A 23,312-nucleotide genomic window follows, 5' to 3' on the forward strand; every position below is an offset into this window, starting at 1 on the left:
ATGGCCAATACTAAATTCAATCAGATTCATAGCCTACATCCTGATTTGTTGATATTGAGGCAATGATTCCATGCAAAGGCTTGGGCTTCAGGGCCCCCTGACCCCTTGGGCATGGGCCCGGTAGGCCCGTGCAGTAATCCATCCCTGTGTGCGCGACAGAAACTGAAACTACCCCATAACGTTGGTAGCCGCTTCAACCTGTCGAAAGGCTATTTAATTATTTAACGGCATTTAATAGAACTACGTGGATTCTTGCAACTTCTATAGAAACAGAGCAGACTGCATAACACTGTCTAGCATTGATTAGGCCTCAGTCTGAGTAGTCAAATTTGAATATAACTTGGTCAAAAGCTATTGTAGCCTTAGTCTTCCTATTAAAGATCTCCAGACCAAAGATTTACGCTTATCTCCTCCGCCGTTTACCATACATGAAAGCTGGTATTATGTTTCCTGAATCCTTACATTCAGGCATTCAAATGAAATGTCTTTAAAAAGCATGTACATTTTTTTCTCCATTTGCCTACCAGTGTATGATGCTTACATGAGGGAAACATTCCAAAACAATAGCACCCATATAGTTGCTGTTGTTTTGAGAAGTATTTCTCATGCAAGCATCATGCAACCATGCAAAAGCAATTAACTATTGTAATTATTATATCTTACATTAGTAAAGCAGTCCTCTGATGTGCATGTTTTCACAAACTTTTTGTGAACAATGTTAGCACTTTAAACATTGACTGCTTTGAAGTGAAAGTGCATGTATAACAATATAGCAAAATAATAATTGTGATAATGATAATCATCATGATAATTTCATGGGGGGGGGGGGGTACGTGTATGTGGGCCCTATGACCCCAAAGTCTGCCATGACCGGGCCTCAGGTCAAAGAAGTTTGAGAAAGGCTGCTCTAATAGACTAATAGTCTAATGTTGGCGACAGCATTTTTATTTGTCAGTGGCCTAGCTCTCGTAAACCGGTTTCAAATTTTTCATTTTTCATCAGATATTAAGTTTTGTTTTGTGTTGTTGGTGTGTGTGGTGGGGGCAATCTTTTTAAAGATCTCAGACAAGTATGCCTCTTCTGATCCTCTTCTTGATCCTCTTCCTGGCACTTCCATGTTTAAAGGTAGGCCATGTCCTTCTGTGTGGGCCGAAATTAGGCCAGGGTAGATATATTTTCAAAAAAAATGGGCTGACAAGAGAAATGCTGTATATTCCTACACTGGAGAATATAGGCTTGGTAGCCTTCATGAAATCTGAACTGTAGGACCAGCTATTACAATAGAGAAATAGCTACAACTAGGCCATTTTAAACCTTTTGGAAGTGTTGACAGTTAGGGGTGTGTGTGCCCTCAGCCCTATGTAAAATTATTCCTCTGGCTATAGCCCTTTTTTTTTTATTGTGTTCATGTATGGTATTAAGCTGGTTGCGTGGATGCATAAAGTAAGTAGACCTATACTGTATGTATGCATGCATGTAATGATGTAATGCTTGTATTTTTTTAATAGGCTATATCAGATTAATGTCATGGCAAGCTTGGTTTGGGTTGAAAGGCATCACTGAGGTTAGAGACCACATCTCTTCTGAGGTATGGACTGGTATGAACATTTCTTATAACATGTATGCAACTTCTAATTTTTGTATCAATGTATAGTACATTTTAATATAATTTTTTTTATAGTTGTATAATTGTACAAATATTGGCTATTTAATGTAACCCTACCCAGTAATTTGACCAAATTGGCATGAGCTTTAAATGTCATGTACGCAGTTCCGTCATCCCTCAATATCTCCATCCCAAAAATAGGAAACAAATTACAAAATAATTAATCTGTTATACATATCTTCTAGATTAATTCTGTTTTATTGCCACCTGAATGTGTAAGTCACTGAAAGGTCTCATTTTGCTGATGGCTGTATTAACCCTACATTTGTGAACTTTTGACTTTTAAGTTGTACCCCCTCCCCTTTTCTTGAGTAAGATAATTGATCGCCACAAAAACAACAATGAATAACAATATTACATGAAGCAAACAATAATTGAGTATCACACTTTCACAAAGTATCAAAGAATAAACTAGCAGGTCATTTTGAATCAGCAAATGTATAGGTTTATGACCAATCACCTCTCTTCTGATATACTGCCTTTGCCATATACATCATACTCTTTAAAGCGGAGGTAGTCCTTCAGCCTGTTTGGTAAAGGCAGGTAGCTTAAAAACACCGGTGACTTCAGACGTAGGCTCCGCAACCGCTCACGGATGCTCAGACGACACAAGTGCTTCAGGCTGCGTACATTTGCTGTGGACATGGAAATGCAGTAGCAGGTCATTGTTGCGTTAAGTAGACTTTTTACATAGCCCATTGGACAGGCTATTTTTCACTTCACAATATTTCTATAAATAACACTTTAGTACAGTAAATTGCGAAATGTACTAGTCCACAAAGGCATCCGCAACCATTATTCAAAGCAAATGCTTAAAGTAATCAGGTCATGCCTCGAGGCTGAGGACACTCACCTTGGATTTGGCAAATATCGTCCCACTGTTTTTGTTCCATTAGAACGGCTTTCAGTTTGGAGCAGAGGGTGACATGGTCAACGTAATCCAGCATGATGCGGACCACCTGCCCTGATAAGTGCTTCAGCCAGTACACAGTTATCACCTCACAAAACTGCAGAAGGTGGAAGCAAGGGGGAGAGAGAGAGAGAATATATATTTGTATTCTTTCCCTCATAATCTTTTTGTTCTCTATGATTTAACCATCCCAACAATTAAAACAAATGGGGCTGGAATAGTCACAGCATCATAATCAGTACTACTCATGGTCAAGGGTGGAGCCCTTGGTCACCTGTTAAAACAGTAATTAAACCAGTTTCCCTTTGGGGACATTTTAGACTAGAAAAGACTTATAGACAAAGACGTTAGCTACACCACTCCGGGCTGTTGCTTGTCTCACCACCATGTCTTTTATAACTGAGGCGCTCCAGCCTTCGTAGTCAGAAGGCACGTGGGGCCCATTGCCGTAGGGACAGTCGAAACATCGCTGCACATCGTACCCATAGTTGAGCAGCATGCGCAGCATCACCTCGTCCTTGAGAGCGTACTGCAGAGCCGAGGGGAAGTGCGTGGTGTTGATGCGCGAGTAGTAGTTGACGTTGGCGCCGTAGCGCAGCAGCATGTTGATGAGCTCGTAGTTGCCCTGGCGCAGTGCCACTTGGAGGCAGTTGACGGGGTCCTGGTTGGGCATGGCGCCCGCATCCAGCAGCAGCCGTGTCGACCGGAGGTCGTTGTTGAACACAGCGAAGTACAGTGCCGACCGCCGCTCATCCTCGTAGTTGCGCCGCACCCTGGGGTGCAGCATGAAGTTGGCGTCGTAGCCCGCGCCGATGAGCAGCTCCAGGCACTGGGGGTGCCCGCCAGCCGCCGCAGAGTGCAGAGGGCTCATGCCACTCATGGTCACAGCCTCCAGTTTGGTCACTGGGATTAACTGCTCCAGGGCTCTGTGAATGGGGGAGGGACAGCAGGGAGTGATGATTGTTACCAGCATCTTACAACTCTCCCTGCTTTCTGAATGATGCTAGTCTAACTGGACAGAGTTATGAGTTTGCATCATACACACTTATCACTCTGTGCCATAGGGCTCATTGTACAGAAGTCATCGCATGCTTGACACAAGTATCAAAACAGGTCTGTCCCCCAAGGGATCCAACAAAACTGTGCCTGATGCACTTTTACAATGCATTAGACATCACCGCTTCATTGTAAGGATTCCCTTTTCAATCATAAGTAAGTAAATTATGACATTAAGCCATTGATTTAAGTCTCTCAAGTAAATCCATGGCACTTACAGAATATGTCCTCTGTAAGCCACCCTGTGGATGGGTAGGTGGCCTGTAAGCGTGGGTACATTGGGGTCAGCGCCGTAATCCAGCAGTACAGCTACAACGTCTGGATTACCAGAGGCAGCTGCCTCAAACAATATGGAGCCAGAGTTGGCTGACTCGGATGAAACCCTAGCCCCTAAAGGAGAGAAAGACATATGGAGCAGCAGAGGGAGAGAGTGACCAAGAGTAAGAGGATGAGCAGTCAAAATGTTACCCTCAGGTCTGGCAGCTTGCAGATGAGAAAGTGTAAAATGCAGATACGAGTTAGAGAGAGACAGACAATGAGGAGGGTGAACCGCAGAATAGGTCGGTCTGGCAGCTTGCTGTAGCAATACTGGTTAATAATAAATAGCAAAACATGATACAGGTCCAATACCTTGATGGATTTGGTGAAACGATATACAGACAGCATAACATACCTCCCTGGAGTAGAATTTCAACAATATTCAGGTGGCCTGCTTGAGCAGCCAATCCCAGGGGGGTGCGTTCACCAGCATCACAGGCGTTGGGGTCTGCTCCTGACTGCAGGAGAAGGTAAACGTAGTTCGGCAAAGCCAGGAGGGAAGCCTCGTGGAGAGCGGTTCTCTGGAGGGCCCCTCTTTGGTCCACTTTGGCATCGTAGTGAAGGAGGAGAGCAGCCATGTCATACTGTTCATTCTTTATAGCTGAAAAGAAAAGACAGAAAAAGAATGGAGAAAGGATGTTAGGAAAGTGAGGGGACAAGAGCAAGTGTGAGAGAAAGGGGAAGGAACAAAGACGTAATTAAAAGAATCAGGAATGCATAAAAATAAAGAAATAGTAGGAAATCAGTTCTCTTCAAATAATTTTACTTTACTTGTAGTACAGAGTGGGTTTAGAATGTGGAAGTCATTTGAGCTCTATTTCACTGCATCATATTCCTAAACTGTTCTACCACCTTGTGTCTTGCTTGGACTGCTTGTGAACTTTAGGAGTTGGCCTGAAAATGTGTCAATTAACAGCTCACTTGCCCCACCCACACATTAACACATAGTCCCATCCTAATCCAACACAGCTGTCTGTGATCACAGGCTACAAGTCAAGTCAACAACCAAATAAGGTTGAGAAACTCTTACCTTTGTGTGTGGCATGGAGAAGCAGGTGTCCTGGTTAAACCTACATTTCGGTAGTTTCCTGCTTACTTTCTCTCTAACATAGTGGGCAAGAACCACTAAGCTAATGATTTTTCTAAAGTAGATACAAACACTTGTTATTTTTATTTTAAGAGCCAAATAGCTCCAGCCTCCTCAACTTCATTGTTTGCTAGTTTGCCTGCTTTGCTTCTTAAACCTCTACTTCACCCTTCTCCATATTTAATCCTGAATATCTCTCCATGGTATGATTTTGTGTGTGTCTAATGTCTCACACACCTGCAACCAGGGGAGAGTCCCCATCTTCATTCTGGCTGTCAGGGTTGCAGCCATTCTGTAGCAGGAACATAGTGTTCCTCGAGTGCCCGTACACCACGGCGAAGAAGAGCGGCGTCTCTCCAGTTGGTGTCCGACTCTCTCCAGCTCCTTGGAAGGACGCTGTGTGGGTCATATGAGAATTTGAGTCATCAAACACTGAATACTGTTTTGTAATAGGATGTAAAAGGGTACACTGTAAAAATGCTCTGCTATTGAATGTTGACAACTAAGATGTTTAAGGCTCTTAACCTGTTAAGAAACACTTCACATTTCAAGTAAAAAATAATTTCCTGCCATTTTCGGAAATATTGGTCATACAATCAATGTTGGATATAGATATCCAATTAAATCAAGTTTTGAATGGACTAAGGTGATATCTAGTACCAGAGTTGTATAAGTATCTGAAACCCACACTTGAGTAGAAGTACAGATATTTTATCAGAAAATGACCTAAGTAAAGTAAAAATAATCTATAAGCATACCACATATCTATTATTTACAGTACTTAAGTATGGCAAGTAGCCCATTATAAAACATACTTAAGTAGCCTACTAAAAGTACAAAGTACTAGTAAAAGTTTTCAGGTCAGGTAGGGTGACAACCCCCTCCCATAGCTATAATTTTAATGAAAAAGAAAGCAGTCAGAACTTTGGATAGGCTATTAAGTTCATGCAGCACCTTAAAACTGGGTGCCTACACTTCATACACAATGTCTTTGAAGCCTGAACAAAGGTATGGCTGCCATTCATTTTTCACTGCTGCTTCCTTTTATAGGCCTTCAATGAAGTTTATCCAATATGTTTAGAAAGGCAGCTACATCACATTACATAAACACACCTTGAAAGCCTAAACAAAAGTGTTATTAATGAAAAGCAACAGCCTACCAAGGCCTTGGTGTGCTATGTCTTCTATATTTGCTAGGCCTTCACTCTGTCAATATGTCTTCATTTATTTCTACTTCTAGAAACTTAGGGGTTTTATTTGATATAGACACAACATTTTACCAACATGTAAAACTCCTTGTCCAGTCCTGTTATTATCAACTGAGAAATATTGCCAAAATCAGGCCAATGCTATCTTTATAGGACAGCGAGAATTATACATGCATTTGTTTAATCTGGACTTGATTATTGCAACACCTTATTCACCTGTCTAAATCGTCAATCCATCTGTTGTTTACAGACTGTTCAGAACTCAGCAGCCAGACCTTTGACAAAGTCTAAATTTAGGGAACACATTTGTATTTTTAATTATTATTATTATCATTATTGTTATTATTACTATTGTTTGTTTTTGTTGGTCTGTAAAGCACTTTGTTCTCTGTGCTTGAAAAGTGTTATATAAATAAATGTTATTATTTTATTATTTTGCTGTGTCCTGTGATTACATCAGGTCAGAATTAGCCAGGAAAATCCAGACCCAAATCCGAAAGATTAAATTCAAATTGTGCTCTCGCGAGAACTCTGGATTTCCTGGGTATCAGAATATCTTGGGGTTGCAAATATGTTGAACATGTTGAATGGAAACTGTGGCTTTTGTTTTTCATTTGTACATTATTTTATTTTACATTATTACACTTATTACTTATTTTACATTATTACTTACATGCTGCTAATGAAAATGTAGTGGAGTAAAAGTGTAGATTTAATTTTTAAAATGTAGTGAAGTGAAAGTAGAAAGAAAAAGAAAAACTCGAGCAAAGTACTAATACTCTCCGTTCATACTTAAGTACAGGTACTGTACTTAAGTACCGGTACTGTACTTAAGTATTTCTAATTTGTTACTTGACATCTCTGTCTAGTATCTCATAGTCAGGTGAGAAGACAAGCCACATAATGTGAGCACCTGCATAAATGATCTCCAAAATGCTCTTCTTCTCCTGGGCCGCTGCCTCATGGATTGGCAGCCAGCCCCTACTGTCTGCCTTGGACAAAGCTTCCCGGCACTGGACAAGTCTTCTGAGGGCCTCCTCATCACCTAACTCCAATCAGACAGAGCAGGGAATGGAAAGAGCTCAGATCAGATCTGGGAGGGGAGTTAATGAGGTTTATTGAATTGTACTGTTTTCTATATTGTTTACAAGGACATAGCTTGAGATAAAAAGGATAAACATAGGATAAGCCTCACCTGTTCTTATAACTGTTAAGATTTCATCAACGTCAATGGTATCCTCAGGCTCACTGAAGAATTACAATGACATCAATAGAATTTTGTCTGCCCCCTCCCCCACCAAACGTGCAACTAGTTTATCATGTGGGATGCAGGACAATGCTGATTGAGGCGACGTACTTGGACTTCGAACCACATCGCTTGTTGTACTGCAAGAGACTCTGTTCAATCATGTACTGAGTGTCCTCATCCTCGTCCCCGTCCCAGTCCTCATCACATCCTGCCAAGTCCGCCTCCATGCTTCTCTGTTTAGCATGCAAATGATGATTAGATAGAGAATGCTCTTTCTTAAACTAGTGAAACAGGAGCTTGGATCCTTTGAAGTTGTTGCCATTTGAATTCACACATGCATGCATTTTACCTTCGGGTTGGGCAAATGTGTGATAACTAAAGAAACAGTGTGGTTAGTCTGATGTGTAGTGCTCTGTGAACTGCTTGTGTGGAAATGCAATGGATGAACATGTTGGATGTTGACAGTATGCGTCAGCTGAAAATAGTGCTCTAGTCTCTCCACTGTTGGTTTGAATTACAGGACTGTTACGACTTCTTGCAATCCATGGGCACAACATGAAGTCAAATATATCAAGTACATTTGTCTAAAAAATACCAAGGAATTAAAAAATATCAAATCAAAAATTGCCACAAACCTTCCCATGGTCATTTTTCCAGAAAATAATTACACTTGCTTTACATGGCAGTTCATGAGATCTAGGCATTAAGCTCGGTACTAACAGATCACTCGCTTAAACATTACTGAGACTTGGCATGATCTGCGCACTTGCCACTGACAAACTATTTTTACGGCTATACTGGCTAACGGTTAAGGTGTCCTCACTGTAAACATGCAGCATGCAGTTGTCTAATCATTACAGAAATATGGCACAATATTTCCCACCATTTCCAACGTAGCCTTTGGACTTTACCTGTGTTTAATTGTTACTCTACCTTTAGTCCACAGAAAACACAGCGAACTCCAGGCCTTTGTAGGTTCCTGGCTTGTTGGTGTCTCAAAATACAGCTATTTATATCTTGGTCTGCCTATAAATATGTCACCACGGGACCTATCCTCCAACCACCACCTGGCTATGACCCACTGAATGACGTTTGACCGCAACTCTACCCAGCTACTACCCAAATGGCAAAACAAATAAAAACAGATGCAGAAACCAGTTATCTGTTTTCTGGGATGCCTCCAAAAATAATGGTTTAATCATTCCAACACGATGTCATGGATTATTTCATAATCTTTTAATACACGCTACATTAGAAAAAGTGAGGAAAAACAATCTTAAAGGAAGATAATTTGATCGTAAAGTGCCAGTTTAATCTGTAAAGTGACTCGGCAGGTGGGTTAATTGTCCAGTTGACAGAGCAAGGCCACTCCTCTCTTAATCCAGTGCTGGGGCCGTTTGCTGGTGGGTAGCACGATTGAGATAACGAAGTTCGTGGAGTGGCCCGTGGTGGACAGGGTCCCCTTGCGTTCACTTGTCTTGTACAGGGGACACACAAACTGAACCTGGGAGTTCTCGGAAGGCTTTTTATCCGCTGCACAACACAAGAGAGAAAATGCATACTAATTGAGGCAGTTGCATACTAAATGAGGCAGTTGCATACTGCAGCTAATTAAACATGTCTGTTTTAGATAATAATTTCTATAATTAAACATTTCTAATATTAAAATGTAGTAGGAAAACCATATATTTTTTCTGTAGTATATGTCATTTTCCTATGCAAGAAAATCTAAATTAGTATGTAAACACAATTATTTGGCCTTACTGGGCTTGATCCAGATGATAGGCACTGAATCAAACAGCACTTTGGGGTACTGTTCAGCCAGGACTCCACTGGACACATACAGGAATGGAATACTCAACGATGAGTCAACAAGGAACATATTTTCAAAAGGTAATTGGTTCACATAAAAACTAAATGCTGGTTTAACAATATTTTGTAAACTGACTGGATTGCTATTCCTTCAAAACTAAAAAACGCAGTACAGCAATTTCACCTTCTCTTATCCCAGCGAGCTCCATCTAGGAAGAGCCCATGAATATAGACCCCATCCTCAGGGCAGGAGTCAGATGTTTCTATGGACAACACCTACAACAGCACAACGCACACTTCAACACACTTGAATGTAAGCTTCAAAGATTGAGCTTCCATTCACAACTTAGTATTACTTTAATTATACCATAACCACATGACTGTATGTTTCTAATTATTACTTTAATGGCTGTATTAAGACTAGAGGATGCAGCACCTGGAAGTCAAAGCGAAGCAGGTCAATGGGTATGGAGTACTTCCTTGCATAATTCTGCATAGCTCCTGTCAGAAAGGCCTGGGTGAAAAAGAAACCTGACAGCCAGAACACATGGGGCTTCCACGTGTTAAACCAATCCTGCGAGGACAGCAAACAGGAGGAAATGCAACTATCAGAACAGGAGCCATGTAGACACACCACCAATAAAACAAACAACGTGGTAGACTACTTAAATTCTTACTGGCAATGGTGGATACAATACAAACCATACAAATAAAGATATCTTTTTAAAATGTTGACAAATCATCTTCATACTAATATGTCATCGCTCATGTTGCAGACTGAACAGCCTTAAAGACAACCATCCCTTCCCAAGGGCTTTCTAACCCAAACAAGACATAAGAGTGTGCAACATGTTGAAATGATGACTCTAACCCGCAAAAACTTAAGCCTGGTGAGGAAGTCGGTGATGTAACTGCCCAGAGGCTTGAGGCTGGGGTAGGAGCGCTTGGCCCACTTGTCTGGGACTTTCCCAACCATCAAGCTGCTGGCTATGGCCTCCAGATCAGCATCCATGACCACCAGGCCTTTGATGGCCTTGAGGAGGTTCTGGAGGCTCAGCCGGATAGTGCCCAACAACCTGGAAAAGAGGAAGAGGGGTTTGTTTATTGTTTACATGATGCTTATTTCATGTTTATTTCCTTATTTCCTTGTCCATGTGCTTCTTAGATGTGTACAGAGCAGAGTGGTTTCATATTAATTGATGTGTGACCAAAGAACTTTGCCTGTTTATACAAAAAGCTCCCCCCACCCCCCACATACGTGTTGTAGCGTTCCATCTCCTGGACAAGCCCCCCCCCCCACCCCTCCCGCCCACATACGTGTTGTTGCGCTCTATCTCCTGGCAACCCCCCCACATACGTGTTGTAGCGTTCCATTTCCTGGACAAGCCCCCCCACCCCCCCCACATACGTGTTGTAGCGTTCCATCCCCTGGACAAGCCCCCCCACATACGTGTTGTAGCGTTCCATCTCCTGGACAAGCCCCCCCACCACCCCCCCACATACGTGTTGTAGCGTTCCATCTCCTGAACAAGCCCCCCCCCCCCCCCTCACATACGTGTTGTAGCGTTCCATCTCCTGGACAAGCACCGTGTTCATGCTCTCCTCATAGAGGACAGGGAATTTGGTGAGGGCAGCCTCGATGTCGAAGTTAGCGGGAAGCTACGCAAAGGAAACAGGGGTTGGGTAGGACCACAGTGAATGAGTGAGTGAAATGGCATGTGTGGAAAAAACAAATCAAAGCTTGTGATTCTAGTGGGCGGGCGTGGTTTACTTTGGACAGGATGTCTTTGGCAATCTCCAGGAGGGTGTTGTCTCCGCCAGAGCTGCCCCCTCCTTTTGCGCCCCCGCCCTGAGTCAGGAGCAGCGAGTCGAACAGAAGCTTGGTCTGCTGAAGGTCTTTGGATATGTCCACGTTCTCGTGCATCCCAAACACCTCCGGCTGCTGTGTGAACGGCAGGTTCTAGGATGCAAAAAGTTGTTCATTTAGTTCCCTTTCATATCGGTAGAACTTGATAGGGTGATTCAGAGGCCATATTTCACTATGTTTAGATTGTTATTATTCATATTGGTAGGGGTTGATAGGGTTCACTATGTATACACTCTGAGGTTAGAGAGATTTATGTTATTATTAGACCTTATTAATTCATAAAAAATGTGTGTCCATTGCTTTTTCTCAGAAGGAAAAAAGGCCGCACTTTGCATATACGTGTTTTATTGCACAAATACGTGTTTTATTGCACATTGCTTTTTCTATCAATAGGCTAAATCAAATGAATTGTGATATGCTTGCAAAAGACAATACAACAAACAGCAACCTAGGAAAGTAAACCTATCCGTTGTGTGTTGAAAGCTCACCCTGATGAACTCTACATAGTCCTCATAGATGGACTTTGGTGGGGTGTAGTATTTGCCACTGGGGGAGAAGTTGTGGCGAGGAAGATCAATGACGTCTTTATTGTAGAAGTCAGCCAGGGTGGTCATGAGGAGGCGTCTGTCCCAGTCGTCGGTAACTCTCCCGCCATAGTTACACTCCCCAGTCAGGTACGTGATCGCCTCAAAGGGAACCTGCTCGTACTCATTTACGAAGAGCTGCAGCAACACACCAACGAAGATGTTTAAAATGCATATACAATGATGTAATATACACAACATCACTGCATACCAACAATTCATACCATATGAGTGGTACAGTATTTGGATATTCAGTAGGTATATACTGTACAAGGTACATCATACACAGAGTGAAAGAGATACTGAACAGAAAACCTTCATTTTCATTGTAGAACTCGGTATGCAACAAAATTGTACCTGTAGTTGTCTTATGCTGATGCGCAAATCTGACTCATTGAACCCATACGGGATGTTCCATCCCAAAGGTCCAAACTTCTTCCTCTCCTGGACAAGAGCATGGAAGAAACAAACACCATACAGGAGCTTCTCCCAAGCCTGGAAAAACAGACATTCACGATTAAATATAGACCCTTTCAACAATAAAAACAAAAACAATGCTTGAACTCGTTCTATTTGGTTCCCAATCTACTTCCTCTGCATTAAGATAACATATGGAATGTTAAAACGGAAGCCTTGTGGGGCCTGATGCTGATAATGGAACTCTCTTGAAAGGGTCTATAATGAATCATAACCTTTAATAATCCTTATTCATAATTGGCTGGTATAGGATAACCTTTAATAAATGCTTACTGTATTCAAAACAATGAAAAAACATAAAGGACCCCACATGTCTGAGGAATTATTAAAAGATAGTTAATTCTTAATTAACCATTGTTTTTTTATTTAAACCCTGGGAAGGACACATGTGGCACACGTACGGCACATGTTGTTAATTTACTCACCAGCTCTTTGCCAGGGCAGCCAGCGAAGAACTCTGGGTCGGAGATGGGGTCGGACAGGTAGGACTGAAGCAGGTTGAGCCGCAGGCCAGTGGGAGGCTCATTGGTCATCTTTACCCCATTCTGCAGGATGGTCACGGGGAACTGCGGCAGAGGGACACACATTCAAGGCCTCTGTGTGTGTGTGTGTGTGTGTGTGTGTGTCTGTGTGTGTGTGCGCGTGTGCGTGTCTATGAGAGCTCCATCTCATACTCTGACAAGACTTAAGTTTAGTAAAGGTGGGGGGTATACCTTGCGGGTTCCATGTTATGACTTCTATTCATTATGAACACTGCAGGCACCTCAGACGTCTCCGTCATGTGTGTGTCAGTGGGAATTTCTTGTTTGTTTGTTTTTTTTGGTTATTTCATAATTTGTCCAACCAAGTCCTTAAAGCTGCAGTTGGCAAGTCTGACAGATTGAGGGGAGCCAACATTTTTGAATGTTTACAACTCTCATGCCCCTCCCCCACTACCACCGAGCACCCTCTCATCGAGTTTGTGCTCGTCAGTGCGCACCAGACTGCACCAGATTGTGATTGACAGTCAGATCTCACACAGCCCTGCTCCGATTGGACCAGAAGAACCAGGAGCTGTGGATTTTTGCAAAACAAATAACAGGCTCTAGGTGGAGGTAGAAGTGTGTTTTTTTTTTCTAAAACCGGCTGATTTATGTTGTTCTGTCGGAGCATAGTGTTGTTATATCATAGTGCAGCTTAACATTAACTTGTAAACATGTGAGAAAAACAAAACAAAACATGTAAACACCTGTGGTGAGACATTTGTATGTGTGTTGCACCGCCATGCAGTGCTGACAAGACACCCACCATGGGGGAGGGGTAGCTGGTGAGCCACAGGCGGAAGTCAGGGTGGCAGATCTCTGGGCTCAGGTCCTCGCAGATCTTCTCCAGCGTGGACATCCAGGACACGGCCAGGTGACAGTTCTGAAGGCACACCCAGGTGCCCTCTTTCATGGCCGACTTGATCATCCGCACCGCGATGGGCCCTTGGCCCTGGCCCAATGAGATGGACTTGAAATTGGAGCCGCCCATGTTCTTGTCATTGGTAAACTTGAGCAAGCCTGGGAGGGAGCGGGGGGTGGGGGTGGGGGGGAGTAGAAGAGAGAGAGAGAGAGAGAGAGAGAGAGAGAGAGAGAGAGAGAGAGAGATAGAGAGAGAGGGGAAGAAAGAGAGAGTTCAAGAAGGCTGAACTCAAGCTTTCAATTAGCATTCAAGTATTTTGTTTAATTGTCACAATTATTTACTCTGACCAGTGAAGACTCTATTTGGGTGAAATAATGGAATTAATAAATAAGTTATTTAGTTAATTATAGTAGTTTAGTAACTTATTATTATTATCATTATGCATTATTATGTGTTACCTTTATTTAAAAAAAAAAAGGATAGAAATAAAAGCTGAGCACTAAGCTATATTGCTAATCACTCACTGGCCATGGGGTCTGCCCCGGGGGACAGCACGAAGACCAGGGGGATGGTACAGTTGGAGTCCACGTAGCTCTTGCTCAGGTCAAACGGAGGCGGCTCAACAAACTTCTTACCCAGTTTGTCAGTCACATAGTTTGCGATGGCTGGTTCAATCTTTTTTTTTATTTTACATGCAAAGACAAGTCAGACAAAGGTGTGTGAATTCAACATAGTCATAGAGTACAGCATATTTTCAAATGACACGTTTTAATTCGTTTCTTACTTTGTCGGGCCTAAGGCAGCGTAGTATAATCATTTTCTGGAGGTCATTGAGTTTTTCTGCCCAGGGACTAGGCAGTGGGACATTGTATGGCTCCTTGCTATCATAAATCAGTAGGAAACCTTCTGGGTTTCTGGTAAAACTCTCTCTACAATGGAAAAGAGAAGATATGGAAGAATTCTAACATGAACACATATGAAATCAGAGGGAGCAGAGCAAGCATGCACACACACACACACACACACACACACACACTCTCTCTCTCTCTCTCTTACTTGATGCCATGGAGGGAGGGGAGCTCACTGGCTCTGCAGATCTCATCCCAACTCTTATCCTGCAGCCAGCTTGGGTCTGGGTTGGGCAGCTCGTTCTGAAGACCCACTCCACCCGTGAGCAGGAACATGAACTCTGAGTACTCAATCTCCTTCTTCGCTCTTCACCACACAGAACACAAGAGGAGTTTAAAAAGCATCAACACCGTAAACATAACACAAGTATCAGTAAATAACATTTATGTAAAATAGATTTAACTTTTAACGGCATGAACACTATAAATAAACAAATTAAAAAAGCCCCACTCGGACTGCAAGCAACTAGCGAGAAAAGACCATGGGATGTTCAAGTAAGTCAGCGATTACAGGCGAAATAACCACTAGCAAAGTGGCTGGCAATGTGAATGGCTGGCAATGTGAATGGGGCGTAATACATCAATCAACAAATATCATTCATATAAAATAGACTTAACAAAGTCTAATCTGGGGTATGTGTGGAAAAGACTTGACTTGACAGAAACTCCAGGGTTTGGAATGAGTCATCCGGGCCTGTGTGAGATAACATTTTGTTGAATATGCAGGCCCTGAAGCATGCCATGGATAGCGCGCTCTGAGACATTACGCCAGAGTGGTGCGTAGGCAAATATTCTCCAAGTTGAGGATGCTGTACACATTGTCCAAATATCTTGCTGCTTCTTGCTGCTGGCAGTGTTCCCCACATGTCAACACATTTTTGAAAATTGCTGATCACAGGGACCCAGAGAAGCCCAGGGACCCAGAGAACACTTTTCTTTTCAGTGCAGCTCTTTTTGACATGGCTGCCAGAACGTAAAGTCACAAAGGATTTAGTTATTATTTGTTCTTTAGCTGGTGCTTTTATCTATTAGTGACATAGAGTGAAACTAGCTCCAGGGACAGTCCTCCAGCAGCGACTTGGGGTTAAGTGCCAGTCAGTGGCACAGCAGGGGCACACTCACAACCCTCTAAGGTTCCACCTGGAAGGCCAGATCCCTAAACACTAGACCACCACCACGGTCACCAAAATCCTACAAAACAATGGTGAGGAGAGTGGCAGACCTTTAAGAGGTGACTTACAGCAGCAGATTTGAACACAGCAGGAATGAGAAGAGGAGCTTGTCTTTCTCAAACAGCGAGCGGCACACGTTGCAGTACAGGTTGTAGGTGAAGTGGTCAATCAGATACCTCAGCCTCTTCTCCAGAATCTTGGATTTATTGCTGGGAGAGGAAATCAAAATTTAAAGAAATTCTCACAGTTCCTACAGAGCACCACTGGATTTTTTTTTCGGGAACGAAAAATAATGCAAACAGTAACATGCTTAAAAACCAAACACTGGACATTTGTGATGTAGCAGTATCTCAGGCAAAACAATTTATGATAAAAAATAAACAGTAAATAAACAGTAAACATCTGTACAACTTGGATGATTTGATGACTTCACACTCACCTGTCTTGTATGGAGTTGATGTAGAGATTGACAAACCAGTTAAGGGAGTACTGGTACATGGGGTCGATGTTGGCCAGATCTGCAATGCTGAAGAAGAGGATGGAAGAATGCTTGGCAATGGCTCGGTAGCCCTCTCTCGACTCGGCTATTTTGATCTCGGTCTTCTCGGCTATCTGGATTTACAGGGAAAAGAGCCAACGGAAGCTGAATGAAAAATGTATCGCAAACAGAGCCATCTAAGACTACTACTAGACACCATCACATTTCTCAGACACTACACTACACTACACGCACGCACGCACGCGCACACACACACACACACACACACACACACACACACACACACACACACACACACACCTGCTGTTTCTTGTTTATCTCATTTGACATGATTTTGGCCGAGTCAAGGATCTGGATGGCGCTCTCGTCCTCCAGGATATTGCCCTCTGAGGACTGAAGTGTCTCCAGGATCTTATCCTCGATCTCCTTCAGCTGCTTCTTGTTGGCGGCAGACTGCAGGACCAGAGCATTCCTCTCCTCCTCCAGCTCAGGCCTGGCAATGGGATACAATTTAATATAATGGCATATGATATAATTGGATATTATATATAATGGGATATGACACGAGCTATTTATTAAAATGATTACTTTTTCAGTGGTATACATGAAAAATTAAATTTGTGAGGTCATAGAATTTACCACAAAATTAATATGAAGTACGGTGTGTGTGTGCGTGTGTGTTTCGGCATTTGGAGTTTTAAGCTCCTAACGTCGTCTTCCAGGCATCGCTGCATGGAAGGCACTAAGGTTAGGCAAGGGTTAAGATAAGGGTTAGGGGCCTTGAAGTCGACGATCGCAGTGCTGCCTTGAAGTCAACTGTGGGGGCTTAACCCATTTACTCGTAAAATGCCTGCTAAAAACGCCTATAGAATCCTATGGCATTCTAGACTAAATAACCTTATTTCCTGAGGGTTTTCTGAAAACATACAAAAAATTGTCAACGTCTACCAAAATGTTATATCTAAGACTCTGTAGCACCTAGAAACATGAAATAAAAAGCATGCTACGCAGCATCCAGCGGGAGGGTCAATGTTGCGCTACGCAGCATCCAGCAGGAGGGTCAATGTTGCGTCATGCAGCATCCAGCGCGAATGGGTTAAAACACCATCGAGCGTGTGAGTGTGTGTGTGTGTGTGTGTGTGTGTGTGTGTGTGTGTGTGTGTGTTTGTGTGTGCATAGCTGTGTGACTGCTCCGCACCTCTCCTTGGCCACCACAATGCCGAGCAGCTGGTCCTCCAGCCCCTCTGGGGTGATCATGAAGTTGAGCAGGGACACTTTGGTGGCCAGCTCGGGGAGGTAGTGAGGGTTCCGCAGCTTGGTGGTGATGTAGAAGCGGAAATCGCTGGAGTACTCGATCACTGTCTCCCCAAGCCTGATGCAGTCCATACCCCCTACCACAAGTAAAGATGCTTTATTAACAGGTGCGTTCCTAAGGCATTTTCGGTGGCACAGAAGAACAACACTGAGCTAATGCTAACTTGGGAACAAACAAAGATAAAAAAAAAGTCGACATTTTGCAGAGCATTGCGCTGAAGTCCGATTAATTTTCATTTCAAAGTATAATCTGCATTGGTTTTGAACGTTTCAACCGGAAACCCTCCAGAAACAGATTTAAAACAGTCTATTAAGACTGCTTGAGATCCGTGAGGAGGAGACACAAGAAAAGGCCTTTGAGCAGTGACTATGGTGGAACCTATCATATAATGATGTAAAGGTGAGTTTTTTTTAAAATAATTGTAAAGGTGATTTTTTTTTTCAAAACCAAAATGTTTCTAGACTTACAATGATAGCATAACTCTCAAGGCCTAATAAACAGAGTGTTTTCAGATAGGTCTACTCTAGTCTGTGTATCTTGATTGACTGTTTTCAGCTTTAATAGAATTTTTCTGGAACGTTGGGGAAAATGCGTGCTGTTGTGATAGATCTGGAATAATAAACTTGAAACATGTTACACTCTCACATGTCTGAGTGTGAGACATATTGCCTACTTAAAGCCTGCTGTGTCACATTTTGAGTCTTCCTGTCCTGTCTGTGTGTGTATGGGTCAAGGTACACTTGCGTCTCCTCATGTTACAGACATAACATTATCGGTTTATGGTAGTAAACGTTGATAGTATTAACCAGGAAAGGCATTTTTGCCTGGGAACAGCAGAATTTGATTGGATGATGTCTGGATTGTGTCATTGTGTCCTGATTCTGAATTATCACGCCCTCAACACTTCCCTGTTCTGATTCCAAATTCTTCATTCCTAAGTTCCCAACCAAGGCTTGTTAAAAACAATAGCCCCATATATACAAAATAAACTTTGACTTAAACACTATGAGCTTCTGTCAGGGTTCCCACTCTGAGTCAAATATAAAATTCCATGACCTTTCCCTGACAAAAAAACTGAATTTCCATGACTTACTATATAATGAATAGTACAATTATACCGACCAATGATTTGAGAGCACCTGTGTAGTGGTCAAGAATCTTGGGAGATGAATGAATAAACAGGCATTGAATAAACACAGTTGGGCTACTCAAGCAGTAAAGCTAATTAGCAGATATACACATGCATGGATATATATATGTATTAATGTATTTTGGAAAGTACATTTTAAACTGCTACAAAAAAAAATCCTGATATTCCATGAATTTGATAAAAAATGATAAAAATAATAACATTTCCTGACTTTACATGTCTGGAATAGACTTTCTAAAATTCCACGATATTCCAGAAATTCCATGACCCGTGGGAACCCTGTTCTATACTAAACCACCAAGGGAGGCACCTTGTTTGAAGGTCTGCTTGAGCAGCAGGGGCTCCAAAGAGGGGTCAAGCTCCTCGGCGACGTTCTCCAGCAGCAGAGGGGTGCCAAACTGGATGCAGTTCTCCAGCGTGCGCATGTAGTCGGAGTCGGTCAGCTTGATCACGCTCAGGTTGTTCTCCTTCTCCGAGTTTTTCACCCACTTGTTAGCCTGGCCCTGAGGATCGATCATTAGAGGCCTGTGGAGAAGGAGAGGACACAGGGAGAGTGGAGTTATTCATTTATCACTTTTTCAGCATTTCAGATTTTTAATTACAGTTAGATGATACCGGTACTTGCATTGTTATTTAAAAACAATATTAAGTATATTTTTGGGCTTTTTGCCTTTATTCAGATAGGAAAGTGAAGAGTGACTGGAAGTAAGTGGGAGAGAGAGATGGGGTGGGATCGGGAAATGACCACTGGTCAGATTTGAACCTGGGTCCCGGGGTGGGTTTGGGCCCATACATGGTACTGGCACCACAGCGCCCCCTAAAGAAGTGTATTTGTCTTTTAAATAATCTTTTATTTGTTCATGGTGCAGTTTTTGCTGAGTTATGTGTGTTGAAGAAGGGATACCATCAGTCATTTATCATCTGTTCATCATTTTTTTTAAATTACATCAAAAGAAAAAATTATACTTGCTTTACATTGCTGTTTAAATGAAAGAACATCCTATGTATTTGTTGCCATCTTTTATATATTTGTGATGGCATTGTTGCTTTGACAATTGCTTTGAAACACTTCTTGCACCTTTCTGTGTTATCTGGTGTTGAGGCATGACTCACCATCTCCGTGAGTTGCTGACAATGACCCCGTTATCTATGGAGAAGCTGTCGGTGGGCAGGCCAGCAATGTTCCAGGCCCGGATCTTAATGGGATCTCCCAGCGTTTTACTCAGGCAGAAGTCGTCCGAGGACGGGATGTCCTGACTCTGAGAGGGAAGAAAACCCAGTAATCTCACGTTTGGAAGATTCAAAATCATCGACAATACACTGAATGCACACTCGGATAAATGGATGTTTTACAAAATCCTTTTTTCACCACATCTACTCCTATTTCACCAGAGACAATAGCACTTGAATAAGAGCATGATTGAGTTTTCTCACAATTTCCAGCAACGCTGACACTAGTTGGATCGTAAAAGTGCACAGACAATGTAAAACTGAATGCCCGGACGCTGTACCTTGCAGAGCCTGGTCCAGCCTCTGGTGCAGTCCTGTCTAAAGCCTGCTGTGAACGCCCCTAAGTAAGCGATGACTCCGGCTGATATTAACACATCTCCTGTCAGGTTATCATATATGTTCTGTAGGTCATCTGCTGCCTTGGACCATCTATTTGTAACAGAGGAGAGCAATAAAAGATATATGTATGTAAAACCAAAACATATTAAACGCCAAATACACAAACTATAGGCTATGCTGTTAGCCTTAAAAATATATACCATCTGACCTGACATTACCTCAGCAGTAAAAAAAGGCTATCTTGATTCTTCTAACACTCATGCTCTATATGTGAACACTCTGTGACCAAGATATATGCAAATTATAAGATGAAAAGAAAAATAGCTAATTAAACTTCAACTGCTTCCATTTTTGTTTTAGATGATGGCACGATAACTCCTGAGAGGTCACTGTGGCTGCGCACCTGGTCTTCTCTCCTCCCAAGCCTCCGATGAGCTTCTCGGCCCTGACCAGTTTGCGGGCGCAGAGGTCCACCTGGTGCTCCAGCCGGGCTTTCTCCTCGGTCTTCTCCTCGAAGGTGCGCTGCAGCGAGGCCAGGCGGTCCTCCACCTCCTTCAGCTCGGCCCGCTTCTGGTTCAGCAGCGCCATGGTGGTGGCCAGGGACTGCTGGGCCTCGACCAGGCCGGCCTTCTTGGGGGCCACTACCTGAGGGCAGAGAGGGTGAGGGACGTGAGTGAGGACTGGAGAGCAAGACGAGAAGCACAAAGAGAAGAGCGGGGGAGTAATGACAGAATTAAATCGGCCATCCCAAAGTTCTGAGGTCCAAATATTCTTAATAATTGCCACTGAAACCACATAATGACCACTTTGTGTCGAGGTCCTGTTCGTCCCGTCACCCCATAAAACACACACACATATCTAGAGTGAATGAACAGGACAGAAGGACAGATAGCAGACACTATGTCATGTTCATTAACGACTCAGTATTATAGCTATTAAAACACACCACAGATAACACTGAACTCATTCATACAGGAAATTGTTGGTGCTTGTGAGGTTAGGGGGGTCACCAAGGGGTGAGAGATGGGTGTGTTAAGGAAGGAATATCACATTTCGTTTTGCTTTTGCATTGAGCTGTCTGAAATCTCCTGTGCTATCCTGTGATGATTTAATTAAAAATTATAGTACATAGTATAGTGTAATGCAGATATAATGCCAATGGATATGAGATGAAGATGAAAGCAAACAGAGTGAGGGGTGTGGGCATGTGAAAAATATAAATAATTGCTGAACATCCCTAACATTTAACAGAATAGCAGACACTATAGATATAGGTAGTAATGGAGATGAGAGGAGAGCTGGTCACAGCACCTTGGCCACTCTGTCGTACACCTCCATGGCCTTGATCCATTTACAGAGGCCCTCTGCTGCAGATGAGGCTTTCGCCACTTTGGCAGGGTCAAAGTCCGGGTTGGTCATGTACTCACTGCGGATTTTGCTCATCACAGGAACCTGTCACATCATAACACATAACTGATTTGTCCTGAAATCATGAAATTTTATAGACATCACACACAGTTCACTGTTGATCTCTACGAAAGTGTGTTTGGCCTATGAATGATCATATGGGGTGTTTTCTTGTGTGTGAGTGTGAGAGGGCTTACAGGAATGTTGTCCTTGTCATACTCTCTCAGATCACGCAGGAAATTCATGTCTCCCAGAAGTTTTTTGCTTGGACCCCAGTATTCAAGAATCTGTGGAAAGAATCACAACTCCCTCAGAACAGTAATTCACAATCATCAGAGAGTCCTGTGTGTGTGTGTGTGTGTGTGTGTGTGTGTGTGTGTGTAGAGCAGGAGGCACCTTCTGTCCAGTTCCTGCAGGATCATTGATCTTCTCCGGCTTAATATCCTTCATTACACACACGGCGGCCATCACCAGCTTCACTCCTGAGGGAGGGTTCTTCATCGACTTCACGATCGTCACGTCTGAGGGCTTTGGAATGAAATAACGATTCAGCTCACCTGCACAAGGTCACTTCACGTCACCAGTGGGCTTAAAAATAGGCCCGGCCCGGCCCGGCCCAGAGCCGACTGAAGGATTCACTGTGCCATTGACAGAGAATTTGCTCTACACCAGTCTGGTATGACCAGACACAATTCACTTTGTGAAAATGGTCTGGCCCCTCTGCCACTGAACCCCCACCCACCCACCCACCCACAATGGGATAGGCCAATCACAACTGTTTATTTCATATGGGGTGGGCTTTATACGATGACAAATAGAGGAGCATCATTGATGTACTTTTGTAAACAATTAAAGGCTGCCGCTGATCATGTCAGTATCAAATGACCTGGACATTGTCAATTCGTCAAAAGAAGAACAAACAACTGCTTGTAAACTTGAAAATCGAAAATTAACTGATAGGATCCTAACCAATTCTCAATGAGAACTAGTCTGGCTAGTTCCATACAGCTTCACTGTGACCTTCAACAACTCCGCCACTGACCTTCAGGGTGTCCAGAGCGGAGAGGGCAGCCTCCAGAGCAGGGATGGCCTCGGCCAGGTCACTCTCACACTCGTTCTTCAGAGCCTGGGCCTCGTTGGCCTTCAGCGTGGCGGCCTCCTCGTCCACACGCACCACCTTACTCTTGGCCTCCACCTGGACGGACTCCACCTCGATCACCTGCCATAGCAGAGGGAGATTTAGCAGGTGCCAGGGGAAACCAATGGGACATCACCACAGATTTACCAAAACGTTTAAAAAATAATTGGGGAAAAAAAGCAGTGCAAGCAGCAATTTTTTATTCGGTTTTTTTTTTTTCAAAAAGTATTTTTTTTGGACCTGCTTTGCTTTTAACTGATAGGATATTGGAGATAGACAGGAGGTGAAGTGGGAGAGAGATGGGGGTTGGGATCAGGAAATGACAACAGGTCAGAATCGAACCCGGATCCCTATGGGTAGATAGACCATAATGTGATCAGATTGATTTTTAATTTCTCAATTTAATTTAACTTATAGAGCGTCAAAACATTACACATGTCTCATGGCGCTTTACAGAGTGTTAAACATTCAGAGAGAGCCCATAAGTAATAGGGGTGAGGAAAAACTCCCTAATTTGATTTGCTTGCACCACAGCTT

The 23,312-nt window shown here is 43.0% G+C and overlaps 2 protein-coding genes across 2 annotated transcripts in view; both read right to left on the reverse strand.

Moving 5' to 3' along the window:
* Positions 1 to 1,969: 1,969 nt before the first annotated feature.
* Positions 1,970 to 8,255, reverse strand: asb14b (ankyrin repeat and SOCS box containing 14b). Its single transcript, XM_076276971.1, has 9 exons — positions 7,603 to 8,255; positions 7,441 to 7,493; positions 7,159 to 7,290; positions 5,275 to 5,433; positions 4,306 to 4,551; positions 3,851 to 4,022; positions 2,959 to 3,502; positions 2,520 to 2,673; positions 1,970 to 2,301 (listed from the first exon to the last, which is right to left on the reverse strand). The coding sequence occupies exons 1-9, from the start codon at positions 7,719 to 7,721 to the stop codon at positions 2,123 to 2,125; spliced, it is 1,758 nt and encodes a 585-aa protein (XP_076133086.1). The 5' UTR covers positions 7,722 to 8,255; the 3' UTR covers positions 1,970 to 2,122.
* Positions 8,256 to 8,833: 578 nt separating this feature from the next.
* The window catches only part of dnah12 (dynein, axonemal, heavy chain 12), a 40,013-nt gene continuing 25,534 nt past the window's right edge, over positions 8,834 to 23,312 (reverse strand). The window contains 26 exon segments of the mRNA XM_076276968.1: positions 8,834 to 9,027; positions 9,259 to 9,326; positions 9,491 to 9,582; positions 9,743 to 9,880; positions 10,178 to 10,382; positions 10,862 to 10,965; positions 11,078 to 11,266; positions 11,662 to 11,895; positions 12,115 to 12,252; positions 12,660 to 12,800; positions 13,522 to 13,775; positions 14,142 to 14,292; positions 14,402 to 14,546; positions 14,674 to 14,832; positions 15,766 to 15,906; positions 16,137 to 16,309; positions 16,497 to 16,689; positions 17,395 to 17,587; positions 18,972 to 19,186; positions 19,775 to 19,920; positions 20,173 to 20,320; positions 20,634 to 20,875; positions 21,542 to 21,682; positions 21,835 to 21,924; positions 22,034 to 22,165; positions 22,680 to 22,856. Coding sequence (XP_076133083.1) covers positions 8,834 to 9,027; positions 9,259 to 9,326; positions 9,491 to 9,582; positions 9,743 to 9,880; positions 10,178 to 10,382; positions 10,862 to 10,965; positions 11,078 to 11,266; positions 11,662 to 11,895; positions 12,115 to 12,252; positions 12,660 to 12,800; positions 13,522 to 13,775; positions 14,142 to 14,292; positions 14,402 to 14,546; positions 14,674 to 14,832; positions 15,766 to 15,906; positions 16,137 to 16,309; positions 16,497 to 16,689; positions 17,395 to 17,587; positions 18,972 to 19,186; positions 19,775 to 19,920; positions 20,173 to 20,320; positions 20,634 to 20,875; positions 21,542 to 21,682; positions 21,835 to 21,924; positions 22,034 to 22,165; positions 22,680 to 22,856 — 4,203 coding nt within the window.

The sequence above is a fragment of the Alosa pseudoharengus genome, unplaced genomic scaffold (assembly GCF_046254945.1).
Source record: "Alosa pseudoharengus isolate Yale_2024_CS ecotype anadromous, Long Island Sound unplaced genomic scaffold, YU_APseudo_1.1 YU_APseudo_1.1_scf_9, whole genome shotgun sequence".
Classification (NCBI taxonomy): domain Eukaryota; kingdom Metazoa; phylum Chordata; class Actinopteri; order Clupeiformes; family Clupeidae; genus Alosa; species Alosa pseudoharengus.